Here is a 10,579-nt window from a genome sequence, read left to right as displayed (position 1 = left end):
AATGTTTGCTTGGAAAGTGACGTAATATTCACTTAATGACTTAAAATGTACTTCCATTTGTTTGTGAAAGTTGCTTTTAAAGTCTACATTACTTGTTTATCTGTAAATGCACTGTGTCCAGATGAAATGATTGTTAGTGGTTGATAATAAACAGATAAATACTGTGGTCCATTTCCTACCAGCTGAGTTTTTTATCTAAAGTCAAGGCGTTGTCTTCTTTTACAGTTTTGAAAACAGTGTACATGTTTTGGTCTTGACATCTCGTCTTGACAGTGGTAATGTCCTGGATGAGGTTATTATCTTCAGGTCACCTGGCCTCTCTTCACTGGCTCCCAGTGTGTTTTAGGATCAAAGATTTTAGTTTTTGCCTATAAATGACTGAACAAATATCTCTCTCCCCTCCTACAAGCAGACGACCCTATAAGTTCACTCAGGTCTGCGACCACTTGTGTTGTGTTTGTCAAAAAGCACAGCTGAAACTTGGGTCAAAATTTTGCACCTACAGCCTCCATCGTGGCCCAGATACTCCTTTTATATTCTTAAAACTTTTTTTCATTATTATCTGTTATTTCTCAATATAATTCAAATTGAAAGCATGCTTTTATACAGTGTGTTTTAAATTTGTATTTTTACTCACTTCTTGGTTGTTGTCTTTCTGTTGATTGTATGTTTATATGTTGATTATGCAACTGTGATTGTGCATGTTTTTAAATGTGCTTTATGACCGTATGTTTTTATTGTGGAAGTGACAATAAACGTGACTTAAATCTTGTAATTGACATTGACTTTATGGTTGTTTATTGTCTTCATGCAGTCTACCCCCACTCACAGATGCTCTGCAGATGAAAAATATCATTACATAAAAACATACTCAGCTCAAGCGCGAGCAAATAAAGGTGTGTTACTACACCTCACATGCTTCTTACGTCCATATACAAACAGCCTTCAGTGCTGTTTCGCATACAGAGAGGCCCTGTAATGACATTTAAGGGTGTTGGCGTCCATAGCAAAAGCAGGGAGAGCAACATTTAAAGTTCCTATAGGGAACAATGAGCGGGGAGAAATGTTTAAAAGCGTTATGGAAAGAACTGAGAAAGTTGTTCTGCAGGACCGCTGTGCTTTGAGGTTACTACATCACTGCAGGGCACACGGGACTTTGGTGGAAAGGAACTGCATAACACGTTGAACGACAAAATTAACAAACTTAACTTGATGCATAGAAAGCTCAGTGGTACAAATATTGTGCTTAGGTGAGATTTGTACAGTGGTGTATTTATAACGGCACATGAACTGCGTGGGCGGTATACAACTTTTGGATATGTAATAGCAGGGAAACCACAGGTGTATAAAATTACATTAATCCCTGCCACTTAAATTAATAGAGCTATTGTTAATGTGACCTGTTAGACATGTTCCTTACCTGCTGCCATCTGTCAGTCTAAAACATCAAACATCGCAAACAGACAGCAGCAGTCATAAATCATTTCGTCTGACACTGGAAAAAAAGGCACATGTCTGGTGCCTCTAATTTTATTTTCTACATTGTGCCACTGAGGACACAGACCAACAGGCATTCTTCAGATGCATATCATCAGTCATCAGTGTGTCGGACCTCACCCTGCTTATCAGTGACTGCTGAATGAAGAAGTTGTGAAATGAGGACAGAGGAAAGCAGCCAGGCATCTGGGCTATGCTGTTTAAAGAGATTTATCAGAGGGGTTTAAACAGGGCTGTTCTATTACTAACACGCAGACGTTCTTCTGTTATGAGAAGTCAGTTATATGAAACAACGTCATACCTTTTTACATCAGACCATCACAAGTTGGCGACAATCACACCTGTGTTGCTCTGAAAAAAGAGGAATAATTTACAGAATTGTAGCGTTTTAACGAATTTTGGTGCGACGCCGGAAACAGACCACGTATTAGGTTTAAGTAAGTAAGAACAGGAATGAACCCGAGTGAAAGATAAGATAATCTGGATTAGAAAGCTGTGGACATAATCCATTAAAGATAATTTGTGCTTTTGTGGTGACTCCATCTGTGAGGATACAGTAATTCTTTGAGCTAAACGCTAACATCGTCAAGCTAATAAGCGCCCTGGAACGATGCTAACATGTTGATAGTTAACAGGTGTCTTACCTGTCATCATGTTAGCCTGGTAACATGTGCTAATAAATCACATAGAAGTGGCTGCTGGGGATGTTACTGATTTTGTCATCTTTGTCATCATTTTTACTTTTCTTTAAGGTTTCTGATTGTAATCTAGCTTTATGTTGTTCCTCATATATATCACATAGCTATCCTGACATAGTATGCATCTTAATTAGCACAATCCTAATATATTACCTAGAAGCTTAAGTGAAAAATAACTTTAACTGTCTTGACCTAAACCTTTAGCCCCAACTTTCACGGAGGTGAAATTGTCTCTTGTATGTGTCATTTCTGTCACCGCTATGAGCAACTTGGCTGAATATTTTACAAAACAGTCGGACACAGAAGACAGCTTCCGCTATAGGAACATGAGATTTGAATGTATACGTCTGTGTCCCTACACCTGCTTGCTTGCTGCGCTACCAAACAAGAAGAGTGAGCCTTTCTTTGAGAAACAATAAAATGTGGAATCACAGGTTCCACCTGAAAAAGGTAGATGAACCCCAACCCACTGGTCACCACACCCATGGTGATGGAGAGATTACATAGAGGAGTGGGGGGTAATCTGTCATTTGCATTCCTCCCTTTCAAGCTCCTCCCACTTTGTTCCAAGTTGTAGCTATATAACCAAGGAGACCAAGGTGATGCTTTCAACTGCAGATCCACTCCAGTAATCCAACATGTCTTTCAGCTCCAAATCCTACACTTCAAGGACCCTGAGCGTCTACGGTGGAGCCGGCGGTCGAGGCTCCCGCATCTCCTCCTCCCAGGCATGCTATGTGCCACCTCCCAGTGGCTTCAGCCTTACTGACGGCCTCGACCTCCACGTTAGTGCCAACGAGAAGGCCACCATGCAGAACCTGAACGACCGTCTGGCCTCCTACCTGGAGAAGGTGCACACCCTGGAGAAGGAGAATGACCGCCTGGACAGGCAGATCAAAGAGTGGTACCTGAGCAGGACTGTGATCTCCCACGACCACAGCAGCTACTTCGCCATCATCGAGGACCTGAAGGACAAGGTGAGAGGAAACACATAGTTTGGTCATTATCACCTCATGTTTCGTGTTTCTGAGAATTTATTTATTTATTTATTTTTTTTATTGAAGGGTGGGTGGAGGGAAAGAAGGTATTGGTTGGTATGTACAGTATGTGGTGCTGTAGCAGATTCACAGACTAGTTTCAAAGTTTAGAAGTTGGCCTTGAGGTTGTGTGGCTGTCATTTTCTAAACCGACATACCAGATTCATTCCAAGCTAGAGCCAGACTGATGTATCAGTTTCTACTTTTTAACCTCTTTATTGCACAAAATGCATGTGTACAGTGCCTCTTTTCCTTTTTAAACATGTAATTGTTAATTATATTGTATTTGTAATATTTATGTTTTGTTACATTCCATTTTTTTCTTTCTTTCTTTCTTTCTTTCTTTTGTTTTTTTTTTGTATAAATAATACAAAAAATCATTCTGTGGTCAAAAAAACAAATTTTGGCCCAAAAGAGTCTCAAATATTGGTGTAAATAATGCTGTGTTATGTTTTCTTTTTCAGATTCGTATTGCCTCCAGAGTCAATGCCAAGCTAGTCCTGGATATTGACAATGCAAAACTGGCTGCTGATGATTTCAAAGTGAAGTGAGTGTACTCCTCTCTCCTGCCACATTGGTGATATTTCACATCAAAGCACAAACTTGTGTCCAACTGACAAGTTCTGGTGTTAACGACCCCCTGAAACCTCTAACCTGACGTCTGTCCTTCTGCTTGAAGGTATGAGAACGAGATGGCCATGAGGATGGCTGTGGAGGCAGACATCGTTGGACTGAAGAGGGCGTTGGATGACATCAACCTGGCCAGGATGGATCTGGAGAGTCAGTACGAGTCCCTGAAGGACGAGCTCATCATGCTCAAGAGGAACCATGAGGAGGTGAGGGTGCAGAGATGAAGGAGTGCGAGCAGTGGTGCACCAGTTTTAACCAGTTCAGTGTTTACTGATGGCAGATTTACAACATGACTTTACATCTGTCAACACAGAAAAAATCTCTACAAACACGGCAACACCTTCAGAGTATACATCCTACACCTGTGATTAATTAAATAACCTTAACCTTATCTATCTTTTTAGAAGCAGCTATTTACTGTAAGATCAGTCTGTCACTATTTGTCTTCTATTGTGGCCTCAGCTGGTCAGGATCCCCACACATAACTTTCAGCTTACCCTGATAACACTGAGGAAATACTGTGCTGGCTTAATGTTAATCTCCATTTCCCCAGTACTGCTTTTCTTCTCTGTATACACTTCCATGTATTCTTCTCTTCTTCCATTAGCTCATTGCTGCTGTTATTCCAACACCCCCACCCCAGACTACACATAGACCAAACAACCCCAAACATGCAATGCACCATCTCAGTTATTTTAACATGTTGCCCTTTGCCACTGCAGGAGATCACTCTGCTGAGGAGTCAGATGGGCGGCCAGGTTAACGTATCTGTGGACGCTTCACCCTCTGTAGACCTGAACCATGTCATGTCTGAGATCAGGGAGCACTACGAGGGTGTGATCAACAAGAACCGCAAGGAGCTGGAGTCGTGGTATCAGACCAAGGTGAGGGGCAACCGTTGTCTGGCAAGTGACTTTCAAAAGAGTTGGCTGCGGTAGTAACATATGTGATGTTGTGCTTGTGCCCAGATCACAGCAGTGGAGCAGGACGTGATCACGCACACGGAGATTTTGGTGACCTCCCGCTCAGAAATTAAAGAACTGAAGAGCACCCTCCAGAGGCTTCAGATTGAACTGCAGTCTCATTTGAGCATGGTATGAATGCTGGTTAATGCTGCACAACATTTAACAATACTGTAGATTAAAGGATTAAAGTCAAAGGATTGATAATAATGTCACATCTGTCCTTCACATATTAAGTTAACCCGTTAGCTCAGCCTAGCAGCTAACATGAGGATCACACTTGGTTTTGTGTTGACCTTACAGTCATGGAAAAACTCAAGGAAATAAAGAGCAACATGTGTGAAAATGATTTGGGTTTAGTGCACATTTAAGAAGAAAGCGTCAAGATGGGAATATTCTCACATTTAACCTGTTTTTAGTTTTTATGCTAAGCTGACTGCCTGCTAGCTAAAGCTTTGTATTTAACATACACATGTGAGTCCTAACTGTCTCAGTCTGGACAAGTATGCAGTATCACACACCCATGAAGACAGGTCTTTTAATTATGTTTTTCAATGCACACTGTTTTACCAGCACCTACCTAACAACTTCTTTCTACAACCCCAACAGAAAGCGTCTCTGGAAGGAACCCTGGCAGAGACCCAGTCACGCTACGCTGCACAGCTGGCAAGTCTCCAAAACACGGTCACAAGCCTGGAGGTTCAGCTGACCCAGATCCACGCCAACATCACTACCAACAAACAGGAGTACGACATGCTGCTGGACCTCAAGACCCGACTGGAGAGGGAGATTGCAGAGTACAGGAGGTTGCTGGATGGGGAGGATGAGAGGTGAGACCTGGCTAAAGAGACAAGTTAGAAAAGATGACTAGAAACTAGTGAGATGTGACAAGATTAGAGACAGGACAGGAAACATGAGTTTAAAGGGAAACGTTGGTCTAATGATTTGCTCTCTCTTTTTTGTTCCCTAATCAGCTCAAGACAAGGTAAGCAGCTTTTGCATACACAACATCTCTATTCTACCATCAACCTAATACTATAATCTGAATATGACATTTGCTCATGATTGTTGTTTATTTCCTTTTCCTCAGTGGTCACCAAGGTCATCACAGTGGTGGAAACAGTTGTGGATGGAAAGGTGGTTGGAAGCAGCAAGACTGTTGACGTGGATGTGGATGAGATTGAGTAAAAAATTTGGAGGTTCTGTGAAAATTAATAAAGATCCTGCAGTTCAGTCAAAGAGTGTGCTGTGGTTAATGTAACTCCATGACTCACACATTGATTCCTCTTTTCACTTTTATTGTCACTGGTAAATATTTGCTGTTTTTCGACAGTGCACATACTGCATCAAGAGAAACACCACATTCCTGTATGTTGTATTCATAAATTTACATAGAGTGTCATGTTGTGAGAGGGTTTCCCATACAGGTAATTTAGTCAACATTCAAGGTTTTTCTAGCTCATAGATTTTGTTTCATGGGACAACTGTGTTGCTCCTCTTGCAAACCATATTTTCTTTTTTTTTTTTTAATTGCTCCAAGCCAAACTTCCTGTTTCCTACATAGCACCATGTCACAAACAAGGACATGGAAATGTTACAGCTATATGGTTGGTGCTTTGTGGGTCAGGAACACAACAGATTTATCAGCTAAAGACCCAAAGAATTTTCTCAAAAGATCATACTGAGAAGAGGTCTACATGGATGAGATTGCCACAGAGCTAAAACACTCCTGAAACCCTCAGGCTATGTATAAAACTTGAAATATTTATTATACTGAGTGGTATCAGAGAGTGACTCAGACATCAACCAAAGTTTCTCAACTCCAGTTCTAAGATGTGTTGCAACAGACACAAAGCGTGATTAAATCTACATCCATCTGAGTCATGATAGTACCAGGAAGCATCCGATGTGTCATACATATTTTTTTTTAATGAGGTTTTAATAACAGGTCCTGTCTGGTCTTTGCATAGGGCCTGGTAGGTTTGAACCAGTCACTTTAATATAACATGTGGTTACAGTGAGGTGATAAAGTTATTTTTTTTTTATGGATTGTGCAGTCTGTCATAACTACTGTCTAAGCTAAATTCAGTTCCTCAGTGCCAATTGTCAGAGGTCCTGCAGCAAAACCATCCTCTAAGAAAACATTTTCCCCACAGCATAAAGGCGACATCTACAAACTGTTGTCTAAAAAAAACACTGCACATACATGCTTTGCCTTGTAGTGTAATGTGGGACTGGGACTTATCTCAGCGCTGGAGACAAGTGCATGCACAAAGATTTTTTTCTACAATGATGCTAGGAGAGGCTTCATTTTACAACGGTAAATAAACAATAAACCTAAAAGAAACTACAAAGGAAAGATCTTCAGACTGAACTCATCAGCATCAAATACAAGGATTAATGTGACTGACAGGCAATAGAGAACTAGGACATGGATTTTATGTGAAATACCTTTGGTGTAAAAGTAAGTGAGTGGTAGGTGTCAGTGCGTAGAGAAGAAAAATTGTACTGACTCATTTGTAATACATTACTGGATGTGAAAACTATAGACTATAAAACTCATGTTACAACATGTCATTCTGCCTCAGACACATTTTAAACTGAAAATTTACTGGGGGGAATTTGTACTCTCTGGCTGTGCTACTGTGTGAAAAATGTTATTTAGCCTCCGGAGCTCACTGACATCCTAGAAAATTGACTAGAGACGGGGTAACATTATTGTTGTTTGTGCAGATTCTACCAAGTAGGCTTGCCTCGGGTTGAGCAATGTGACGTTTCCTCCAGCCTCTTTCATCCAGCCCATCAAGTCAAAGAATGTACCTCAGCCTAAATCTGTTATGATGTAACTCAGAGGAAGTTTCATGCCTGTGAAAACAATGATATCCCAGATACAAGAGATATCTCATCAGAGCAAAGATTTCTAAGGACCTTTTGGCATTATTTGAAATGTAGCAGACACAAACAGGACACAGTGGTAGTCAGCAAACTGAAAGCCTTTTATTATGTTCCCATTTGTATTTGAAGATAGTGATCTTGTGGCCTCTGGTCTTGTGTTTGCTGTGTGAAGCAGGTTAGGAGGTGGTGGAGGAGGAGGACACCACCTTGCCGTCCTTCAGCTCCTCTGTGACCACAATCACCTTTTTAGTAGTGGTGGAGGTGGTTCCTAAGGTGCCAACACTGTAGAGGTGAAACAAAGCGCTCGGATTAAAATCATTGTAAGGCTTCAATTAATACAGATGGTTCATGATGAAAACTATGTAATTTTTCTTTACAGGTAAATTACGGGCTAACATTTCTTCTTTTCTTCTCTTTTCTTACCTGCCCTCTCCATCCAGCAGCCTCCTGTACTGTGCAATCTCCATCTCCAGTCGTGTCTTGATGTCCAGGAGCATCCTGTACTCTTGACTCTGGCGTTCAGTGTCAGCACGCACCTGCATCAGCTGTTCCTCAATGCTTGTGACCTGCACCTGGAGGCTTTGCAGCTTCATGGCATATCGGGACTCTGTTTCAGCCAAAGTGCCTTCCAGAGCTGCTTTCTGATGAGAGGGGGGACGGAGTAGAGACAAAATAAATACAGAATACAGAATGTGGGATAGTAAATTGTAAGGCAGAGTGTAACCAGATTCTCATCCTTTACCATGCTCAGTTGTGACTGTAGCGCAATCTCCAGGCCCTGCAGTGTGCGACGGAGTTCTGAGATTTCGCTTTTGCTTGTTTGTATACTTTCTGTACTGGCTGCCACCTCCTTGTTGAGTGTTTCTGTCTGCAGAAGAGATGTAGGCATGTGGGAATCATGTATCACTACAAACAACATTCTGTGCACAAGGTTAAATTACTTAGGCGATAAATGACACCATCAAGGTTTTCTTCAGACTTACCTTGGAATCAAACCAGGATTGAAGGTCTCTCTGGTTCTTGGCGGCCACACCTTCGTACTGCTCACGGATCTCAGCCATAATGGAGCTCAGGTCTTCTTGAGGCTTTGCATCCACCTCTACGTTAATGTTCCCGGTCATTTGACTCTTCATGGCTGCCAGTTCCTGTTGAATAAGAGTAATACTTTGCTTAGTAATTTAAGTGGATTTTATTCTACATTCAGGAATGCTAATGATTAAGAGTTTGATCAAATGACAGTTTAGTGTGTGTGCTGATCACCTCCTCATGGTTCTTCTTAAGGTAAATGAGCTCCTCCTTGAGTCCTTCTATCTGCATCTCCAGGTCTGATCTGGCTAGTGTCAGCTGATCCAGCAGTCTCTTCAGGTCAGCGATGTCTGCCTCTACTGATGTACGCATGCCAAGCTCGTTCTCGTACCTGTGAGGCAGATAGTGTTCAGACTTCACATCCCAATCTTACTGTAAACCTTTTGCTTCAGAGTACATTCACAGTTTGCCTCATTCACTAAATTTTAAAGACTACCCTGACACTCACTTGAGTCTGAAATCATCTGCTGCCAGTTTTGCATTCTCGTTTGCCAGCAAGATGCCTCCGTTGACACGAACAGCATCTTGGATCTATGAGATGAAGCAACATTTATAGTTATATAATAACAATTTGCTGCAAACACACCGTAAAAAAAGAAAGCTTTGCACACTGATTAGGACTAAAACATCATGTCACTTACCTTCCCCTGCAGGTCAGCAATGGTGGCTTCATAAGCTGAGTAGTCACGGGCAGAAGGGGCAGTCTTAGACTCCAAGAACTGCTTGATCTTGAGCTCCAGCTCGGCATTGGCCGTCTCAAGACTGCGCACCTTCTCCAGGTAGGAGGCCAGACGGTCATTCAGGTTCTGCATGGTGGCTTTTTCGTTGACACTAACATTGATGTCCACACAACCACCAGAACCGAAGCCATAACCACTACCTGCGCCTCCTCCAGCTCCAAAGCCATAACCACTACCTGCGCCTCCTCCAGCTCCGAAACCTCCAGAAGAAATGGAGATTCTTGAGCCACCTGCGCCACCATGCACACTCGAAGCATATGACCTTTGCATCTTGGTTCCACCCAGTCCGCCACCCAGTCCGCCACCCATTCCTCCCATCCCAAAGGAGCGCACGGAATAGGCACTGGACATGCCACCGGTTCTGGAGAAGGAGCTCATTGTTGAGGCTGGCTGCACCGGAGAGGAGGTTGCTGTGAGAAGGAGGTTGCTGAGACGCACCCGTATGCTTCTGTCCCCTCCTTTATATCCTGCATGATTCTGGTGCTACTGCCAGTGTGGGTGGAGGCCCGAAGGGAGGAGCGTCACCTTAAATGGGTACTCAGCCCAACCCATCACGTATGTCCTCTCTTGTGTCTGTTCCTGCTGTGCAGCCGTCAATAGGAGAGTGGGACTAAAATGAATCCTTCTTTTCCCAAAGCAGCGCCCAGAATACAGTTACCTGCAAACCTCATAAAAATACAAGCATTTCATTAATTCAACATTTATTCTCACCCTTCATAATAATGTGCATAAAGACAAGCGATCCATGTGGACCTCTGTCTTTTGTGTCGGTCTAATGCATTGTAAACTGTAAACCAGGAACGCCCTTTACTGTGTGCCTCAAGATACTTTGTTCAGTCAAATCTACAAGGTCGGGTGATGGGACTTCACCAAATTTGTGCCATAATCAAAACCAAAAAAAATGTTTTGTTCCCATGGAAATAAGAGCTGGAAGTGCAGTAAACTGATCAATATCAAGTTTACTTGGTCGTCAGTCAGCACCCTCCCCTGTCTTCTTTCCCATTACCAAACTATTCTTCTTGTTACCCTCCATT

General features: G+C 42.3%; 2 protein-coding genes across 2 annotated transcripts; one reads left to right on the top strand and one right to left on the bottom strand.

Annotated features, from left to right (window-relative positions):
* Positions 1 to 2,794: 2,794 nt before the first annotated feature.
* Positions 2,795 to 6,057, top strand: krt98 (keratin 98). Its single transcript, XM_047577674.1, has 8 exons — positions 2,795 to 3,172; positions 3,697 to 3,779; positions 3,912 to 4,068; positions 4,585 to 4,746; positions 4,831 to 4,956; positions 5,434 to 5,654; positions 5,799 to 5,809; positions 5,915 to 6,057. Exons 1-8 carry the CDS (start codon positions 2,834 to 2,836, stop codon positions 6,010 to 6,012), a joined length of 1,197 nt encoding a protein of 398 aa, XP_047433630.1. The 5' UTR covers positions 2,795 to 2,833; the 3' UTR covers positions 6,013 to 6,057.
* Positions 6,058 to 7,799: 1,742 nt separating this feature from the next.
* Positions 7,800 to 9,986, bottom strand: krt15 (keratin 15). The gene is made up of 7 exons (XM_047577672.1): positions 9,447 to 9,986; positions 9,254 to 9,336; positions 8,980 to 9,136; positions 8,703 to 8,864; positions 8,462 to 8,587; positions 8,143 to 8,360; positions 7,800 to 8,001 (listed from the first exon to the last, which is right to left on the bottom strand). The coding sequence occupies exons 1-7, from the start codon at positions 9,921 to 9,923 to the stop codon at positions 7,896 to 7,898; spliced, it is 1,329 nt and encodes a 442-aa protein (XP_047433628.1). The 5' UTR covers positions 9,924 to 9,986; the 3' UTR covers positions 7,800 to 7,895.
* Positions 9,987 to 10,579: the final 593 nt, after the last annotated feature.

Source organism: Mugil cephalus, chromosome 2, assembly GCF_022458985.1.
Source record: "Mugil cephalus isolate CIBA_MC_2020 chromosome 2, CIBA_Mcephalus_1.1, whole genome shotgun sequence".
Classification (NCBI taxonomy): domain Eukaryota; kingdom Metazoa; phylum Chordata; class Actinopteri; order Mugiliformes; family Mugilidae; genus Mugil; species Mugil cephalus.
Note: the sequence above shows the minus strand (reverse complement) of the source record. Positions and strands in the feature narration are given on the sequence as shown.

Coding starts and splice junctions, on each gene's coding strand:
- krt98 (XM_047577674.1), top strand. CDS start 2,834: ATGTCTTTCAGCTCCAAATCCTACACTTCAAGGACCCTGAGCGTCTAC. Junction 3,780..3,911: donor GCTGATGATTTCAAAGTGAA/GTGAGTGTACTC, acceptor TTCTGCTTGAAG/GTATGAGAACGAGATGGCCA. Junction 4,957..5,433: donor TGCAGTCTCATTTGAGCATG/GTATGAATGCTG, acceptor CAACCCCAACAG/AAAGCGTCTCTGGAAGGAAC.
- krt15 (XM_047577672.1), bottom strand. CDS start 9,923: ATGAGCTCCTTCTCCAGAACCGGTGGCATGTCCAGTGCCTATTCCGTG. Junction 9,337..9,446: donor TTGCTGACCTGCAGGGGAAG/GTAAGTGACATG, acceptor TTCATCTCATAG/ATCCAAGATGCTGTTCGTGT. Junction 9,137..9,253: donor GCAGATGATTTCAGACTCAA/GTGAGTGTCAGG, acceptor TCTGCCTCACAG/GTACGAGAACGAGCTTGGCA.